This window comes from Medicago sativa, chromosome 2, assembly GCF_051527215.1.
Source record: "Medicago sativa cultivar Bolivia chromosome 2, Bolivia_mono, whole genome shotgun sequence".
Lineage (NCBI taxonomy): Eukaryota > Viridiplantae > Streptophyta > Magnoliopsida > Fabales > Fabaceae > Medicago > Medicago sativa.
In genome coordinates this window covers 56,658,588-56,679,619 of record NC_140750.1, presented here as the reverse complement: position 1 = coordinate 56,679,619, position 21,032 = coordinate 56,658,588, and the positions used below count along the sequence as shown (strand labels likewise).

At 33.2% G+C, this 21,032-nt stretch overlaps 2 protein-coding genes and 1 pseudogene across 2 annotated transcripts; 2 read left to right on the top strand and 1 right to left on the bottom strand.

Annotated features, from left to right (window-relative positions):
- The first annotated feature begins 919 nt into the window (after positions 1 to 919).
- LOC146949177 (uncharacterized) lies at positions 920 to 7,042 on the top strand. Its single transcript, XM_085748493.1, has 4 exons — positions 920 to 1,412; positions 2,032 to 2,216; positions 2,307 to 2,856; positions 6,735 to 7,042. The coding sequence occupies exons 1-4, from the start codon at positions 920 to 922 to the stop codon at positions 7,040 to 7,042; spliced, it is 1,536 nt and encodes a 511-aa protein (XP_085604619.1).
- Positions 7,043 to 7,189: 147 nt separating this feature from the next.
- On the top strand, positions 7,190 to 8,569 carry LOC146949176 (uncharacterized; annotated as a pseudogene).
- Positions 8,570 to 16,601: 8,032 nt separating this feature from the next.
- Positions 16,602 to 19,326, bottom strand: LOC146949175 (uncharacterized). Its single transcript, XM_085745243.1, has 5 exons — positions 18,972 to 19,326; positions 18,225 to 18,435; positions 17,477 to 17,560; positions 17,154 to 17,190; positions 16,602 to 17,064 (listed from the first exon to the last, which is right to left on the bottom strand). The coding sequence occupies exons 1-5, from the start codon at positions 19,016 to 19,018 to the stop codon at positions 16,898 to 16,900; spliced, it is 546 nt and encodes a 181-aa protein (XP_085601369.1). The 5' UTR covers positions 19,019 to 19,326; the 3' UTR covers positions 16,602 to 16,897.
- Positions 19,327 to 21,032: the final 1,706 nt, after the last annotated feature.

The following is a 21,032-nucleotide window of genomic DNA, read 5'->3' as shown; positions in this document are numbered from 1 at the left end:
GCTTAAACTTTTGAACAATTTTTCGCAGACTTGTTAAGAACATTACTAAAAGTTCCTCTGCAAAAATTGTCGAAAAATTTGATTTCTACGTCCAGATTTTGTTAATTATATCTTTAACTTTTTCCGTTTTAAAAAAATCATATTTAATTTGTTTCATGTTAAAAAATTCTAAATTTTAGTTAATGAACCTTTCATAGTATTCTAAACTTGACTCAAAAAAATCGTTCAAAAATTTAAGAGTTTAAGGATAATTAAACAAATTTTGTTGTAACAGACCAGAGACTAAAATTAGAAGTAATTTTTTTTTTGTATGACTAAAAAACCTATTAAATTTAAGCAATGATTAAACTTAGAAGTTCCCAGTTTTATAAGGACCAAAAACATATTTAACCATTAAATTTTTAAGGTCATATTAACAAGTGTTCGTATTTGTTATATTTTTCTTGGCAATTGCTTATTGATAGACTCCCAGCTGGGATTGGTGGGGCTCCTCAAATTGATAGTGTTGATCATTTTCTGCAACATCGTTTAGGTGGCTCAAGAAAGCACATGAAAATTGTTAGACACTTAATTTGGCTGGTGTGATTTGGTGTGTAATTGATTATTGAGAAATAAAATATTGTTTAACAATGGGGTAACTAATTGTGTATGATTTTTGTTCATATACAAATTGTAATGTGTGGGTAGTTTATAAGTTGGGAGGTTAGCAAGTCTCATTTACTTTATTCAAAATAGTACACAAAGTTTCTAGTGTGCCTAAAATCAGACTAACTGTGACTGTTTTCATTGCGTTCCCTCTGTATCTTGAGTTAGAGTATCTATTGTATTTCCTTTAATTCAATTATAATTATAAAAAAAATTGTTCACATGCTTGAAATTTTATCTTGAATGTTGCAACACTCGTTGTGAAGCAGCTAAGATGCATGGATATATTTCTTGTTCTAGGGGAGTAAAGCATGGAGATCCTCTTTCTCCTCTTCTTTTCTGTCTGGCAGAAGAAGTTATAAGTAGAGCCTTAACTAAACTTGTTGTTCAAGGCAAGCTTAAGTTAATCCAGGGCACCAGAGACATAGCAATACCTTCTCACATCTTATATGCTGATGACATGATGATATTTTGTAAAGGCACAGCCTCCCATCTCAATTGTCTGAACAATATCTTCTGTAAATATGCTGAAGCTTCTGGTCAATGTGTAAACCCTCAGAAGTCCTCTATATATGCTGGTTCCATCACTAATCATAGGCTTTCCCAAATAGCAACTATGATTGGGTTTAAAATTGGTTCCCTCCCTTTCACATACTTAGGGGTACCAATTTTTAAAGGCAAACCAAAAAAATTTCATTTTCAACCAATTGCGGACAAAGTTAAAATTAAGCTTGCGGATTGGAAAGCTTCACTTCTCACCATGGCAGGTAGAGTGCAACTTATTAAGAGTGTGGTGCAAAGCATGCTCCTTCATTGTTTATCAATCTATTCCTGACCAGTCTCTCTGATCAAAGATATGGAAAGATGGATGAGAAACTTTTTGTGGAGTGGGGATATTTATCAAAAGCAATTGGTAACTATAGCTTGGAACAATGTTTGTAAACCTATCAAGGAGGGTGGGCTTGGTATTAGAAACTTGGTTGGAATTAATGAAGCAGGAAACCTTAAACTTTGTTGGGACATATCGCATTCAGATTTGCAATGGGCAACTTTTCTACGAAGCAGGGTTATGAGAAATAATCAACCTATATCCTATCATATCTCCTCTTCCATATGGTGCAGTGCTAAACATAAATAACCCAGCATTTTGAACAATTCAGCGTGGCAACTTGGCAATGGGGAAACGATCAATTTTTGGTGCGATTCATGGTGTGGTGAAGCTTTTGTCTCAGCCTTCAACATACCTACACACACTCACAGTTATCTTCAATCTTCCGTGTCCCATTATATTCTAAACAACAAATGGAATGTTCCACCTCCAATCACAAATGTTTATCCAACTCTTCAACAAAAACTAAGGTTGATTACGATTCCTATTATTCCTAGGGAAGATAAAAGAATTTGGAAACATTCTCATGATGGAGTATTGTCCTTCAAAGATGCGTATTTGTTTCATAACACTTATACTCCTCAAGATTATTTGGAATAAAGCGATCCCTCCTTCTAAATCTCAACTTATGTGGAGAATTCTTCATGAAAAGATGCCCACGGATGAGCAACTTATCAAGAAAGTATGCCAGATTTCCTCAATCTGCAATCTTTGTTTTAGGTCCACCGAATCCTCATTCCATCTCTTTCTTGAATGTAAATTTGCTACATAGATTTGGAATTGGCTTAGCTCTCTATTCAACTTCAACATTAATGATTCTTCTCCAAGGGAAACGCTGAATGTAATTGATAAGGTTGATTCCCCTCAATGCAAAATTGTCATGCTTGCTGCCATTATCAACTCTTTCCACACAATTTGGTTTTGTAGAAACCAAATGAGAGTCAACGATAAAGTCATCAACATTAGATCTTCTCTCAACCTAATCATTGTTGGTACTTCTAGGTCAAGAAATTTAGCTTCTCTCACGGCTTCCTCCTCTATGTCTGACTTCTCTATTTTAAAGCACTTTGATGTTACTATTAAGCCTCCTAAGCCTCAAATCATCAAAGAAGTTGTTTGGAATCCTCCTATTTTCAACTGGACAAAGTGCAATACTGACGGAGCCTCACTTGGTAACGCTGGACAGGCTGCTTGCGGTGGTCTCTTTAGAAACTCCAGCTCAGATTTTATTGGTGGGTTTGCTGTTAATCTTGATGTGTCTTCTGCTCTTTGCTCTGAGCTTGTTGGTGCAATGTTAGCAATTGAAATTGCTCATCAAAAAGGTTGGTTTTCCCTTTGGTTGGAAACAGATTCAATGTTGGTATCCCAAGCATTCAAATCTCATAAGATTGTCCCATGGCACCTTCAAAACAGATGGAACAATTGTCTCCACCTCATTTCATCAATGAACTTTCACGTGTCTCATATATATAAGGAGGGAAACAAATGTGCAGACACTATGGAAAACTTAGGGTTAGCTTTGATTTCTCACTGTTGGTTTACTCATGCTCCTCCTTCTATTAGGGCAGACTTAGTAACTAATAGGCTAGGTTTACCTAATTTCAGGGTTTCTTAATCTCTTGAGGGTTTTGGTTCATGTCCCCCCTCTCTTTTGTTTTGTATTTTATTCTCTTGGTTATATATATCATATGGAGTTGTAGTTCTCTGCTACAACTTCCTTTGCCTTTTAAAAAAAAAACTTTGTTGTAACATAGTTTTTTTAAGAAGTTAAACTAGGCACTAGTCGCCCACTTGAATTGACGCAAAAAAGAATCAAATCTGAGACCTTGAGGAAGAGCATACTCCGACATCATTTCTCGTGAATGTGTCACGAACTCCTCTTTGAATTGCATGTATTCACTGTTTCTAGGAAGTGAAGTGCAGTGGTAGCCATACAAGGTAGGAGTGGGTTGAAAAGTCAAGAAATAAAATTACAACACTTATCATGATTTTTTTAATGGAACACTTGTCATGGTTACTGCATGCATATCACCCCATCGTGTGCAAAGCTCAAATAAATTAGTGGCAAATAACATGGTTTCACCTCATTAGTTATCCATTGCATGTTAAATTTTAATTTAGGGTAAACAGTGCTTTTAGCCCCTGTAATATAGGACACTTTTGGGTTTAGTCCCTGTAAAAAAAAAATTTAGATTCCACCCTCATCAATTTTTTTTGTTTTGGTTATGGCCCTTGACCCCTGTGACTCAGCAGAATCTATGAGGTGGCACTGACGTGGCATTTTTTTTATTTTTCAATTTTTTTTGAATGCCACGTGTGTAAATGAATATCCACGTGGCATTTCTGATTTTTTTTAATAAAAAAATATTTGTTAATTAAATTTTTTTTTTAAAAAACTAAAAAAACAAAAAAAATTCTTAAAAAATAAAAAAAATGAAAAAAATTCTGAAATCTGAAATTTTTTTAAAAAATTGGAAAAACTAATAAAAATGAAAACAAAAATCTGGAAAATTTTAAAAATAATAAATAAAATATGGTAAAATTAAAAAAATGAAAAAATTAATAAATTTCGAAAATTCAACCTAAGCTCTTGTCATTCAACCGTATAACGGAAAAAAATTCATATTTTTTTTTTCGAAAAGTACTTGTCATTCAACCTAAGCTCGGAATACACAAAAATTACCGGAAAAAATACTAATGAAAATTTATAAAAATTTCGAAAAATACACAAAAAACCTAAGCTCGGTTTATAAATACACATATTTTTTCCCTTATTCTCGGTTTATAAATACACAAAAATTCCCAAAAAAATTTTTGGAAATAAATACACTGAAAAAACCTAAGCTCGACATATATAGTAATGAAAATTTTGAAATTTCAAGAAATACTAATGAAGATTTCAAAAATTTCATTTTTTTTAAAAATGATTAATCTTCAAGAAAATTTTGAATTTTTTTTAAATATTTTCCATAATTTTTTCACAATTTTTATTTTTCATTAAAATTTTAATTAGAATTTTTCCAGAATTTTAATTAAAATTTCGAAAATTTTAATTAAGATTTTTCATTAAAATTTCGAAAATTTCATTTTTCCAGAATTTTAATTTTTTTCAGAAAATTTCGAAATTTTATTTTTTCATTATTTTTCATTTTATTAGATTATTTTATTTTTTAATCATTTTTTATTTTTATTAATTTTTCCAGAATTTTTAAACTTTTTTCCGTATTTTTAAAATTTTTATTAATTTTTCAATTTTCCAGAAATTTTTTTATATTTTTTTCATTTTTCCAGAATTTTTTTATTAATTTTCAGATTTTTTTTCAATTTTTAAATTATTTTTAATTTTTCCAGAATTTTTTAATTTTTTTTTAAAATAAAGAATGCCACGTGTACCCCAAAAAAAATATAAAATAAAATTAATTATACAGTCAGCGTGACACGTCATCAAAAAAGGTGACGCAGCATGCCACGTCAGCGCCACGTCAAAGATTCTGCTGACTCAAGTGGGTCAGGGGCCAAAACCAAAACAAAAAAATTTTGAGGGTGGAATCTAAAAAAAAAAAATACAGGGGCTAAACCTAAAAGTGGCCTATATTACAGGGGCTAAAAACATTGTTTACCATTTAATTTAAGGGCAAAAAAATTAAAGTCCAAGATCAAAGCAAAAAATCACCATCTGATGGTGAGAGAATAGCAAGAATAGATGGTAGTGGACAAGGATCGAGTGACACCTCATTCGGAATCTCTCGGGATAAAATATCTCGCGTTATCAAGCATTTCCCATGCAATAATACAATACATTCATAGTGTTGTTAAGTAAAGCATTCGCTGCATTGTCATCTCAAAGCATAAATAAATAGTTGTTATGTAAAGCACGCATTGCATTGTCATCTCAAAGCAGAGATAAATAGTTATATAAAACACTCACTGCACTGTCATCTCAAATCAGAAATAAATAGTGTTCTTATGTAAAGCACTCGCCATTTTGAACATAGAACAAATTTTTGTAGGTATAACAAGTGGCGAGGTCTATATATGCAGTGGAATGGCATACTGTGATTCATTAAACCCGCTTTTCAACATAAACATACAGTTATGGCACCACCCCAAAATGTATTTTTCATTGTCTACTGCAATGGACAAGTTTTAAGAAATGAGTTTGGTGTTTATTTTGAGAGTAACGAAAAATTTGGCTTCAACATCAGTGTGAAAAGTACCTTTGCACACTTGAAAAAAAGAATAGAAGAAAAGCTAAAATTAGGAGATAACAAAGTGGTATCTCGAATTTTCTATTGAAACCCGGCGTTTTTTGGAGGGGGTTGAGTTCATTTCAAAGACACAAGTATTAGAGATAACGACGATGTTGCGAACATGTTTGAAGTTCATAGAAATTTTCAGGAAGCAAAGTCTATTGAGATAAACGTCACTGTTGAGGATGGTAGTCAACACCAAAACAATTCAACACCAATTCAAAATCCTTACACACAAGAGTATCCAACCCAACAAATCAACACCAATTCAAAATCCTTACACACAAGAATATCCAACCCAACCATCAATACCAATTCAAAATCCTTACACACATCAAACCTGTCACATACCACAACCATCCGATGAATATGTGGTGTGGATAGTATTTTTTTTTTAGAGGGGGGGGGGGGGGGGGGGGGGGGTGTAGTTCAAAGTTTAGTACTATAATAATTCATTAATGATTTTTTGGCTGAATTGCAATACCAAAGAGAAATGATATTTGAACAACCATTTTTTGACAACTTTTGTGACAACTTTCTCTCTCATACTCACATTGTCCTTCTACTTTCTCTTTCTATTGCTTTGATTTTTGTGCCACTACCTAAACTTCTATGTATAATTTAGTTGTCCAACAAGTTGTCACAAGAAAGGGTTGTTCAAATAACGTTGCTCATACCAAACAAAGCCAATGCTAACCTGTTTGACCTTTCCCATGGTGGGAAAGGATTGCATCTTCCCATGATAATTGTCACCTATTATCATGTCATAAATAGTACCTAAAAGATACATATAGGGTAGTAGTAGTAGGACCATCTTTTTCCGGTAAAAAAGCCATTTTTTCTTCCATTCTTTTTCAACTTTTAAATCATAGTATTATTAACTGGCATAACAGATTAAAAAACACACTTACATGTAAAGTTGTTAGCTTTGTATCATGGCTTGAAAGCAGCTTGGGAAAGAGGATATAGGGATGTGATTTGCTACTCTGACTCAACTTTGGTTGTTCAGTTAGTTTCAACCATGATGAATCATTGGCATCATTATGCGGCAATAATCAGTAATGTGCAGGATTTATTACAAAGGAGCTGGCGCGTCCAGTTAAAGCTTTCTGTGAGGGAGGCGAATTCGTCTGCTGATTTCATGGCTAAACTAGGAGCTACAAGTACTGAGATTTGGCGTGAGTTTCTGGAGCCACCAGAGGGCTTGCTTCCTCAACTACAGGCTGATGCCCGTCGAAAGATGTATCACAGAGATTAGTTTTTAGCTATTTTTTTTCCTTCTTTTCTTTTCTTTTTGTTAGCCTCCTTTCCCAAAAAAAAAGATTAAAAAACACACTACTTAGTTTCTGCCTAAATATTAGTACTTTCTCATATGATATGATACACATTAAAGTTGACATTATTATAACTATATTATAAGGCAAGAAGAATCATCAAATATTTATAAACTATAAGGTAAGAAAGAGATAGGAGAGTGTAAAGTTAAATAGAAATGATATTGTAATAGTCATGTCAGAAAACAAGGTTCTCTTCCCTCCCTCCTCTCATTGATTTTCCTTCTCTTCTGCCTTTTTTTTTTTCACAAAGCCAAATTAGTTGAAACGAAATCATCCTCATGGTTTCCAAACTAATCTACAACTACGATTTGAACTGCGACATCAAAGTTTTTTATGCCTCTAACGTTTCTATCACGACTACTTGACCGCAATTGAGGCCAATTAAACCCTATTACGTGCGTGATTGTAAGCATTATTGATAATCGCGACGCAACCACAGTTTAAAACCCTGCATATCATTTTCATCTCCAAGTTATTTATAGTTCTTGTGAGAATTTTTAACTGCAAAATGAATGTATCAAACATTATTTCTTGTTTCAGTATGAATGCAGTGAGTGTGTCACATTCCTCATCATGTTCTAGCTATTCAAACAAATATTGTATATCTCAAAATCTCACACCTTCAACACAAAATTCAGTTACATCAATCTTCAAAACAATCCTCTCCAACAAAAAACATATTTTGATCACAGTTACTTGATGTAAAAGCTACTCAAATCAAGGACTCACAATAATCTTCAAAGATGGAAGATCTACTAGCTGAAAGAACTTTCAGACTCAACACAAATTCTAGACTTTTCAGAAAGAAAAAGGAAGCAAATTGGTGGAAGTTGAGCATTTTCATAATTCAAAAGTTGAAGTCTTTTGGGTCCTGAACCTGTTGATGGATTTTATGTTACAATTTTAGTTGATTCAGAAATTGGTCTTATGTTAGGTGACATAAATGAAGAAAATTTACCAAAGAAGCTGAAAAAAAAAAGTACCCTTATGGCTAAAGTTTCACTTTTTTCAAGAAGTGAATATTTTTCAGGTAACACACTTTATTACCCAACTAAGGCCAAGTTTTGTGAGAGTGGAATTATGCATGATATTTTGATTAAATGCAGTGGTGAAAATGAAGGGTTTAAATCACCTGTTCTGAATGTTTGTATTGATAAGAAGATTGTAATTTCTGTGAAAAGGTTGAAGTGGAATTTTATGGGTAATCAAACAATTTTTATTGATGGGTTGTTGGTGGATTTGCTTTGGGATGTTCATAGTTGGTTTTTTAAACCTGTTTCTGGGTTTGCAATGTTTATGTTTAGTACTAGGAGTGGTTTGGATCGTAGATTGTGGTTAGAGGAGAATTTAGTAGTGAAAGATAAAGATAGGGTTGAATTTTCTTTGTTGATCTATGCTTGTAAAACCACGTAAGGAACTTCATTGTTTATCTTGGTTTTGTTTTTTTACCCTTTTTTGTGTCTTCATTATTGTTTTGAGCCTTTGAATCTCTTATTTTTTACCTTTCTCCTTGCAATGATATTATTACTTACTAACCCTTTTCTTTGTTAAGCAATCGTAATTAGAATATTTGACTTCGATTAAACGCATTGAAACATCTCCCAACTTAGGTTACTTGTCTGTACTACGAGGTTAGTCGTTGAGTTGACAATAAAACATGTTGTGTTTTTGCATGGAGTTATGATGTCTTTTAAATAGACGACTTCGAAATTAAACTCGTGTTTTATCAACTCTTCCAATATCATCTTTGTCGTACTTCGAATACATGGTGATTTTGTTAACTTACTACCAAACTTAATATGCACTAAAATTCCTATTCAATCATTGAAAACAAAAAGTAAATTATTAGGGTGGTAGATTATTCAATAAATTCATTTTCATCTTCTCTTTTTCTTTTTTAGCTTCTAAAATCGGCTCTCATTCTTGTTAATGTATTTAATTACTATTTGTATGGAAAAGAGAGTCTAATTGGAAACTTCTTTATAGGCAAATGTTACTCCTTGTGTCTCAGTTCACAATAATTGATAACACATATTAAAAAAACAAATATAAATCCTTCAACATCATAACTCATGATATAAATCCTTTAACAATTTAACACATATTAGGACAGAGATTTATCTTTAGAAGGGTTCCAAGAAGAACCTTTCACTAAAGAGTAATTTTGTGAAGGCACACTTTTTCGACCAAATAAAAAAAAAAGGCACACTTTCATAAAACTGAACTGATCCAGTGAATTATAATTTCATATTTGTTGTTTTTGGATTTCCAAACTGTTAAATTTGGATTTCCAAATTCTGTTATCTACCGAAGTTGTTACTAGGTTGAGTCACGACCAGGTCGTTCTCTTTAAGACGTTTCGTGGCACTACCCAAAGTTGTGCAAGGTAGACTATCAACCACGCCGCCTCCAGGATAAAACAAGCCCAGCTACAACTGTTCGATTAACTACTGCACTGTAGAAAATCGTTCGAGAATTACACCCTCAAATATGGTACTAAGACCACTCTTTAATATTGAAACCATTCAAATTAATATGGTATTATTACCATTCTATTATGGTGCTGAGACCACTCGAATATGGTGTTACCACCATTCTAACTTCTCCAAAACATCAATATGGCACTACGACCATTCAAATATGGTGATACCACCATTTCTCCTTAAATAGAAAATTATTAAAATAATTTATATACTGTTAAGATCATTCTTTAATTCCGACGGGACATTAGTATTACGAAAAGGGACTATGATCTTAATAGTACTCTATATTCCGAAGAATCATATATTATCGAAGAGACTATGAACTTAAGACCAAGGGACTATGGTCTTAAGAACATTCTTAAAATATGGTTCAATCGATTGATCGAAGCCACTCGATACGGTACGTAACCGCTCTATTTGAAACCGAAAGGGACAGAAAGGAGTAGAAGCAGAAGAAACTTGTTAACACAAGTCGGAGGGAGAAGAGAAGAAAAGAATTCCCGACAACTCAATGAAATTCTTTTCGGTGTAAAGAATGAGTGGGGGGAACTTCTCCTTTTATAGGGAGAGTTTGTAACAAAAAACGAGTGACTTGGGGATTAAGTCTGCTTAATCCTTAAGCAAACGCGTTTTGTTTCTTAATTGGATATATCCGGAAGTTTCTGGATCGCGTTTTGGATTGGGTCGGATCGTAACAAATTTATTTGTTACGCGTAGCGCTTACGGATAATGATTAAATTAATTAATTAATTAATTTAACATTTTCAAGTGACAAAAAATATATATATCATTTTTTATGACCCACGACCCATGACCCAAGCCCGGCTCGACCCGGCCGGTCGGCGTCGCGTAAGCGTTCACCCGTTCACAAAATTGGGTACCCCAAGGGCACACCCTTGGAGGTCACTTTTCCCATATATAAACACTTACTAGTTGGGGTGACCCTCCAATGTGGGACATTTTTAAGTCACACCCACACACTAGTTCTTTCATAGTGTTTTTCTTTCCAATTTTCTTCACTAGAATTAACTAGTGTTCCAACAATATTGATCTATTATTTATTAAGTAAACTTAAATTAACCACCACAGAGTTTAGGGTCCTTAATTGAGAGATGCTGCGCGAGTGAGATAGGTGGACCCAGGTGGAGCTACGGGGGAAGCACATCCCCGGTTTGGACAGATGCAGAAGATTGAGATACAAATCTTATACTTTTGTTGTGGCGGGTGAAATTGGATGGTTGTTGAATCAGGTCTGGTGGGAGGAGATTCGGGATCATCGGAAAAGGTTGTGAGAGGCGGTGTAGTGGGTGAAGTACGACGACACCACCGCCGAATGATGGTTGATTTGGGATCATCGGAAAAGGTCTGATGAGGTGGTGTGGTGGGGGGAGGAGGATGAGGACAACACCAAGGGTGATCATCGCACCTAGAAAAGGTATTGGGGCAGAGGGGCGGATCTGTGTGAGGCTGAGTGTGGCTATTGCCACACCAGCCCAGCCCATTCTTTTTTTTTATTTTTTATATACTGAGCATAATTTTTTTTTGAAATATACAGCGCATAATTATATAATATATATGTTCTATTTCAAAACATAATTTGACATTATTCTTTGGTCTAGTGGCGCGACATTTGTGTTTTTGTTTGTGTTTGGTTGTTGTCGGTTCAACTTTTAACTTTTGCGTTTTTTTGACAATTTTTTCATGATAATATAAACAACATAAAAAAAAATTACTTGTAAAAATAAACTTAGTGAGAGTCGAACTTGTGAACTCCAAATAAATTGACTTGATTATCTTCCAATAAGCTATAATGCTTGCAATGTTTTTTTTTTTGCAACTTTGATATATATATATATATATATATATATATATATATATATATATATATATATATATATATATATATATATATATATATATATATATATATATATATATATAGATATATATGTATGTATGTATGTATGTATGTATGTATGTATGTGTGTGTGTGGTGTGCGCGTGCGTGTGGGTGAATGTGTGTGCGCGTGCGCGAGTTCTAAGATAAAATTTTGTAACTTACGTTGTGCATTATCTATTAATATTTATTTCTCCAAAAAATTTAGTCTTACTTCCCTCAAAAAAAAATTTAGCCTCACTAATAATTCAATCTCAGATCCGCCCCTGTATTGGGGGAATATTCAGGATCATTGGAAAGGGTGTGGTAGGGGAAGGACCACGACAACAGAACTCAGGAATGCACCACTTCTCTTGTGGCGGTGCCGGTGCCGGTGCCGGTGAAATTGGCCTTGGAAACACTGTTTGTGGCAATAATGCCAGGAGGAGAACGCAGAGGACAATGAGGGATTTCATAGTTTTATGTTTTTTTTTAAGAAGCTAAATTAACCCACCTAAATTAGCATCGGAGAGAATCGAACCTGAGACCTCAAGGAGGAGCACAATCCAAAATCCCAAGCTAATACTACTAGGCCAACCCAAATGGGTTTCATAGTTTTATGTTTTATTACGCGTATTGTGGTATGATGGAGGACTGATGAACGTGGCTTATTTATACAGAGTTGTGTTAGCTGATTGAAAACTGTGTCCATTCAATAAGATAATCCTAGTCCATGATAATAACTGCCCATTTAAAACCCACTCTGACTTGCAGTTAAGGCGCTGGCCCGTAATCTTTTGTCCTTAATAAAAATAACTTAATAAAAATAATGACTTTGTCCTTTTTCCTTTTAATCCATTAACTTAATAAAAAATAACTTACTCACTCTTTTCTTTTTCCCAGAAAACTTATTTACTTTTTAAAAATTCTGGAAATTTTTCGAAGTAAAAACTTATTTTATTTTCCATAACTTTTCTCTTTTTAGAAAAATAAAAACTTATCTTATTTTTCAGAATTTTAGTTTTGTAGAAAAAAATAAAAACCAAAATAAAAACTTTTGTTTTCTAATTTTCGAAATATATTTTCTAATTTTGTTGTTTTTAATATTGAAAATTAAATTCAAGAATTTTTTACTTTTTTTGAAATAAAATCTAAATTTGTTTTCTAATTTTTTTAATTTTCAAACTTTTAAATTGTTTTTTACTATTTATTTTTTATTAAATATGATGTGTGAATAAATGACACATGTGGCAAATAAAAAAAATGAAAAATGATTTTTTTTTCAAGAATGGAATCCAAACTAAATTTTTTATAGAGGGTAAAATATTATTAACCCTAAAAACAAATTCAAATTAAACAAATAAAAATAAGATATAAATGATAGTGTTCTTTTTTTTTTTACACATAGATTTTTTTTAATGCAAAGGATAGCTCTATTATGCAAGTGGTGGACATGGTTAAGTTGTTGACTTTCAAGTGGTTGAAGGTGAAGTATGTAACTCTTCCCTTTAACTATCATGGTTGGTGGCTTAGTCCATTTACTTTACTAGGCATAGGCTAATTGTTGTTCTGTTTCCGGGTTGTTTTGAGGTGCAGACTTTTGTCTTGTTTGGAATTGTTTGTATTCGACTTTGAGGTTTTTATTCCTTGGCACACCTTGTGCTAGGAAGGCCTTTGTTCTGTTAATATAATTCATTTTAGCTTCTTCAAAAAAAAAAAAAGTGTCGTGACAAATAGATATATTTCAATCCTTGTGTTACCAAAAACGACATAGTTATAAAGAAAATTCTAATTTAAGTATAAAATAATTAAGAACAATTGTTTCTATATTTATAGGGATGAAAAACTTATTTAACCCATAATATTAAAGTTAGCTTAGTAAAAGTTTCATGTATTTTGAAAACTTATTTATAGTTTGTAATTTGTGTATAGCAATCATAAACTATACTCATTTTAAAATGAATGGAGAACTCGTAAATAGTAACCTTACACGAACACTTACTTTTTGTGCACCTATGTATGATCTGTTTAATCACATTAAAAATATAATCACATTCATGACTCAAATTTGGCTAATTCAACCACATGAATTAACCATAATTTTCAATATAAATTGAATTAACGATATACTAAACCAAATTCATTATATTTTTGCATAGGAGTAATCGGATATGTATGAAACAAGGTCCAAACAAAATACAAGAAGACACCATTCACTCAATCACACTTATCAATTTCAAAACCAACTTTTCTATCATTTCATTTTTCCCTTTGTTAGTTTCTATCATGCCTCTCAACATGATACCAAGTCACAACATTCCCCTTAAAAAGACATTAATCCTAATTTCCTTTTTCTTTTCCTTCTTTCTTTTTCTTTCTCCTGAAAATTTCAATGAGTAGCTAGAAAACTTTTTTCACCTCGCACACTAGTGATGGAGTATTATGGTTGTTGCTATAGTTGGAGTTCTTCATATTAGTGTTCAAATGGTTTTAATTGTTCTCCTAAAATTTTGTAGTAGTGGTGTTACGAGGCAACCTTGCAGTCAACCAAATGGACCACAATGTCTACCTAGTGGTCTAAGAGGCTCTTAATGTGTTTGACTATAATGTGGGTTATGCCAACTAGCTTATTCTTTAGTTCTCAATTCCATGAATGATGCAATAGGTTGAGGTCTTATAGGGGCTAAATATTCAAACTGACCAAGTGTGCAAGAGATAATAGGGAATCAACCATTGAACACGTTGTAAGATACTCATGATAGGTAGCGTAAAAATACGCAACGTAGATATTAACACGAGTACATGTAATTATCCGCAAAAATGAGCAAGTATAGGTAACTTAGATGCCACCATGTCCCATGTGTGTGTGTGTGGGAGCAAGGGGATCTTGGTTCCAAAGATGTCAAATTTAACACAATTACACTTCTAATAACTTTGTGTAAAGTACAAATTTCGCAAATACAACCAATAAATCATGTTTTATAATCTTGAAGTTTTTTATTTTATTCACGTATGGTGCCGTCTAGGGTGCATAATTTATTTGAAAAAATATTCACTGTAAATTTGTCTCTATTTATCAGTCACAATATTCATTGTTTGCTTATAAAAAAAAATTACAATATTTTTTCGGACAAAAGTTAGGAGAATTTTTAATTATTGTTGGTTTGTGATCTTATTCTTAAAAACCGACCATAATTCAGTACTGATTATTGGAATGTACAAACCAGCATAATATACATATATAATAAATAGTAATTGACAGTTTAGATTTTGCGTCTTGCAATTAAGACGCTGGCCCCGTAATCTTTTGTCCTTTTCCTTTTAAATCGATTAAGTAAAAATATCAATGACTTTGACTTAAAATAAGATTAGATTATTAAATAGAAACTTAATAAAAATAACTTAATAAAAATAATGACTTTGGCTCTGTTTGGTAAAATTAGCTGATAGCTGATAATCTAGCTGATAGCTTTTAGCTGATAAGCTAGTTGAAGTGTTTGGTAAAATTAGCTGATAGCTTTTGCTTTGAATAATAAGGGTAAATATGGAAGAAAAAATGAGAAGCTAAAAGCTATAAGCTCAAAAGCTACTTGAAGTAGCTCCTGAAAAATAGCTTATAAGCTCCTGAAATAAGCTATAAGCTCGTTGTACCAAACAGAGCTTTTGTGTTACCAAACAGAGCTTTTTTTGTCAAATGAGCTTATAAGCTAAAAGCTCTTTTTTTGGGTTTACCAAACAGAGCCTTTGTCCTTTTTCCATTTAATCCATTAACTTAATAAAAATAATGACTTTGTCCTTTTTCCTTTTAATCCATTAACTTGATAAAAATTATTTTCCTTAAAAAAAAAGGTAAAAAATTATTAACACATGAGAAATTTAGATGAAATGAACTTAAATGATATGAAATATCATACATTTTGTTTAGTCGATAAAAGACCGTACTTTACTCGTTCATATGATAATTATACATGAGATGATTCATTTCTCCATCTGAGCGGTAAATACATACAAGGGACGCGAATAAGGAAGGTTTTTTTCTTTTTACAAATATTTAAACAACTAGACCTTGCACCCGTGCTGCCGCACGGGTCATATTGACGGCAAATACATCATTCAAATAAATAAATAAAAAAGGTGATTTAGTACCAATACAATGTGACTAATAAAATACAATTAAAATTGAGTTCATGTTGGTACATTGCCGAAAATTTCTTTATAAACAACATTTGAAGTGTAGTGCAGCCACAAATACCACATTTTAGACAAAAACAATCAACATACATTTATATAATAATAAATTAGTAAGAATCGACAAAATGCTTCCAACAATACCCGAAACTGATTCGCAAACATAAGGTTCCTTCATTTCATCGTTGCACATACGTCTATACGGATTCTCGTTAGCATATGGGGTTGCATACTCGTCCAATGTAGGATGGCCTATACGACTTGTTATAACAAATTTCCTAGGAGCAACCGGGGAAATCCTAGTTAGATGAGATTTTGGAGCAACGTTCTTGCGATGAATTGAGTTATCAACTGCATATTCATGCACATACTTTAAGTTACAAACAACCTAAAAACTACAATGGTTTTAATTTCACCGCTTTTTAAGATAATAGCTGCACTTTATGCATAGCTAACCTGGTTTCACAAATGTTTTTTTATACAATGACAAGAATTATAAGGTAGACGAAAATGAAAATCCAGTGCTTTCTGAATTTATCTTGCACAGAAAAACTGCATTAGTTGTTAAGTCGCCGCTATTTAGGATATTAGCTGCACTTTACGCATAGCTACCATGATATCAGTCATGACTTTATATGCAATGACATGATAACATTCTTGAGATAATGGATGCATTGGAAATTACCATAATCAATGTTTGTACGTAAAACGCATATTTCACAGAGTTTTTCTATGGTTTAGTCATATGACTCATATAATGTAAAATGCTTGTTTCACAAAGTTTAGGTATATTATTTGAACTATACGATAACACAGTTAAAATATGTTCCTAAATAACGGTGATTTTACATTGAAGAATAACAAAGTAAAAATCTTATCCTAAACAGCGGTGATTTTACATTTAAGAGTAACACATATAACACAGTTAAAATATGTTCCTAAATAGTAGTGATTTTATTATATTGAATAAGGACACAATAAAAATCTTATCCTAAACAGCAATGATTTTACATTGAAGACAGTAAAAATCTTAGCCTAAATAGCGGTGATTTTACATCGAAGAATAACAGTTAAAATATGTTCCTGAACAGCGGTGATTTTACACTGAAGAATAACACAGTAAAATTCTCGCCCTAAAGAGCGGTGATTTTACATTGAAGAATAACACAATAAAAATTTGTTCCTAAATAGCGGTGATCACCACTCTTTAGGTTATGAAGATTATATGGTTATATGATAAATACGGTGTGAAAGAGACGTTCTGTCAAGCAGCTTGCTCTTAGGTCCAAAAGCACGCACTCAAAATCTTCCAATGTAATGTCAAGCAGCTTGCTCTTAGGTCCATTGATTTCTTTGTCTTTTATTTCATCCATTTCCACAACGTGTCCAATAGCATCTGAAAAGTATATTTGACAGTCACTAACTTTTCTATAAAATATGCAACAGTTAAAAAAAAAACAAAAATACTCAACCAATCTGCCTTACCTAAGTACTTATCCTCTCTGTCCGAGTCCAAGACATCCTTGAAAGACACAAAATCAAAATGGTTAGAAGGTATCAGACTTTCTTAAACTTTGGTCCAAATGGTTCGATCAATCAAAGTCAGTTTAAATCTATGGCCAGTAAGTGTGTATTTTCAACAACATAATTGGAACCTTCTTGAACTAATAACAACTTAATCTTTGGCACCAGATGCTTTTTCAGTCACTTGTATCTTCCATTGCTGTAATAATAATATGAAAATATAAGACATCCGTAACAACCTTTTACCCAACAAAGTAGGATTTTGAACAATACTATAAAGTTACCTTCTCATCAAGTAGCAACGTATGAATGAAGCTCTCTTCTTTGGGTTTGTTGTAGTCAGGGACAAACCAAAGATGGTGAGGATTCTAATGGTGATGACACACAGCTTAGTGATCGTAATCAATCATATATGACAGTAATTTATCATAAATATCAAATATCGTAATCAATCATAGAGGAAGATTTTCTTGGTTGACCATTCCGCAAATGATAGAAAGCTAAGCAGAATATAAGAGCAAGATTATTATATTTGAGATTCTTTAGAGAACAGAGAAGTGTGCTACTGCTATATATGCTACTATCTTAATCATAGGATAAGATAACATTTTAATCCATCAATCATTACATTGGCGTTAAAAAAAATCATAGGACTATGGTATATATGCTACTGAAGATCGGTAAAAAAAAATATGCTACTGAAGAAGACTCATGATAAAAACACATATCCTACATCATTAAGGCTCCACTCAATTATTGACAGTATCATATATTTCAGAGTGCAGAATACAATTTGTAGCAATCCACAGTAACTTAAAAAGACAATGCTAAAACATAGACAATGCAATTTTTTATAAATACATGATCTTTGAAATCATTACAACAAATGGACTATGCAGGGTTAAATACGAATATAACTCTATAAGCCATTCTACTTTAAAGCATGTAGAATTGAACAACATAGGTCATGTATGATATAAAGCATGTAGAATTTTTTAAAGAAAGCAAAATATCAAGAGACTACATTCTCACCATATGCTTAAGCAACTCCCAACATTGAGCATGAAAGTGCATCAATTTAAAATATGTATGTGGATGCTGGCAATTTACAGAGGGTCGAAAGGGCGGGGAATGGCCACTTATGACAGAACTGGCACTGCTGAATTTTCTTCTTGTAAGCTGGAGCATATATTGAGGTGCAAGATGTTGCCTCCAAAATGCTGTGAATCTTAACCTGCAGCCACTGTGGTTAAATGTTTGTCATGTTAGGAGACATCTTAATGTTGCAGCTCAAAACCAAGTAACCAATGTCATTTAAAAAACACACTTCAGAGGATAATTATAATTTGATTGACAACATGCTTGATTAAAAATGTCATTTTTTTAGTCTATATATTTTTTTAACTGAAAATATAACTCAGTTACATAACCCAACACTTTAAAACGAAATTTGCCAAGGCTGAAACAAATATCAAACAGTTGCTGGGCAAAAGTAAGAACAAAAAATAATTCGCAGACGGTGGAGGGAGAGAGCAAGATTGTAGCTTCCAGTTAAGATTGCACAATATATCTAACATGTTAATAAGGAAATCAAAACCCCACTTAGTTATTCAGCTAATTTTAACCGATCTAGCAAATGGGTTGGTTCAATATGTCACAAATGAATAGAAAAACCAACAATTTTGATTTGAAAAGTTCATTCTTTTCCTCTAAAATTAACATATTTCTTGCAAATTTTTAGGTTAAAAAGAACACAACTGAATTAAAAAACTCCACTACCTGGAAACCCCAATTGCTCTATTATGGTCTTTGTCAAATAGCTCCATTTCTTCCCAAAGAAAACTCTGGTTTTAAATTCAATTTGATAGAACCACTTTGTATGAAATTTAATTACATAACAGAAGAGGAGTTTAAGATGAAACCGAGAGAAACATATTGCAGATTTTTTTTTTAAAGGCAAAGTTGTGATAGAGATTTGTAAACCATTTGAGAGAGACCACCTAAAACTGATGCGACGTTCATCTTCAAGTGAAAAAATTCATCTAGTTGTTCAAACTTAGAGCAAAATGAAAGAAGAGAGAAGAGTAGTGAAAGTTGTTGGGGGATCGATAAGTGCAATGTCAATCTTGGAATTGTAGGAAAATTAATTTTTCATAAGCCAATAAAAAAAATGTCATGGGAAAATGCTAAAAGTATGGGGGTGCCGTTTTTTTCATTGGAACAGTGCACTTGAAAGAAGTAGTACATAATTAGAGGGAATAGTTAAACACTCCTAGCTTATAAATCAATGGTTGAGATGCATTTGGTGCCTAAATCAATGGCCATTATGCATTGGCGCCAAAATAAGTAGGATTAGGGTTGGCACAATTTGTTAGCAATGTTATTCATATTAGAAATAAGTATGATATGATAAAGTGAAGATTTTTAATTTTTGGAATCCAGCGTAGTTAAGACATTCAACATGCATCCACCATAGTAGCCTTTGGCATCTTAATTAGTTGGGACTTCAGTGTAAAAGTTAAGACATTCAACGTGATTTCTTTTCTTATACTAATTTATATGAGATGTTTTATGAACTTTTTCTCTTAAATAATAAAAAAGAAAGAATGTTAAGAACATTTTTCATTGTCCATACAGTTCAAATAATAGGAAAAAAAATATCTTTTATACATAATTTTCTCTTACTCGACTTTTTTTCATTCATTTTTTAGTCTACTTTATTTTTTCCCGTATATATAGGCTGAAGGTAGTAGTTTCCACTAGGGAGGGGTCCTAGGCATTCTTTAGATGTTACAAGGAATAACTTTCTTCTTAAAGAACACTACTCTATCTTTTTGGTGGAGGGAGGTTGCGAGGATTAGGGACGGTGTTGGCGCGGCTGGTGAGGGTTGGTTTGCAGAGAGGGTGACTCAGAAAGTGGGGAATGGGGCTGACACTTTGTTCTGGTATGATCGGTGGTTAGGAGGAATCCCTCTTTGTGAGCGTTTTAGTAGGTTGTTTGATCTAGGGGAGGACAAGGCGATTACGGTTGCGATTTTGTTCTCCCTAGGGTGGGAGGTGAGGCATGGCAGTGGAGAAGGAGACTGTGGACGTGGGTGGAGGAGTTGTTAGTGGAGTGTAGGAACCTATTATCTAATGTTACTTTGCAGGCTAATGTTTCAGATAGTTGGCAGTGGCTTCCTGACGTTGCGGGAGGTTACACAGTGCGTACAGGATATCAGATGCTCACTACGCAGGTTACTCCTACCTTGGACGACTCAGAAGACTTGATTTGGAATCTTCATGTGCCATTGAAGGTCTCCATTTTTGCTTGGCGACTGCTTCGTGACAGGTTACCGACAAGAACTAATTTACATAATCATGGCATCATTACGGTAGCAGATACAGATTGTTTGGCTGACTGCGGACATACAGAAAGTGCACATCTGTTTTTACAGTGCGCCACTTTTGCTAATATTTGGCAGCAGGTTCGATCTTGGATTGGTGTTTCAGGTGTCGATCATTATAATCTTCGTAATCATTTTGTTCAGTTCACTAATTGTTTGGGAGTCTCACGGTCGCGAAGATCTTTTCTTCAGTTGCTTTGGTTACTCTCTGTTTGGCTTGTATGGAATGAGCGCAATTCTAGGCTTTTTGATAGTTCTCATACTCCCAATGTGGAGCTTATTGAAAAGGTCAAATTTCATTCATATTGGTGGTTAAAGGCCAATAATGCCTCTTTTGTTTTTGGTTGTCAGCAGTGGTGGTCGAACCCGTTAGTTTGTTTGGGTATTGGCTGACCAACTGGCTTTGTTTTGGTTTTGTCTGGACTGTTGTTTTTGTGACCGTCCTCTTTGGTAC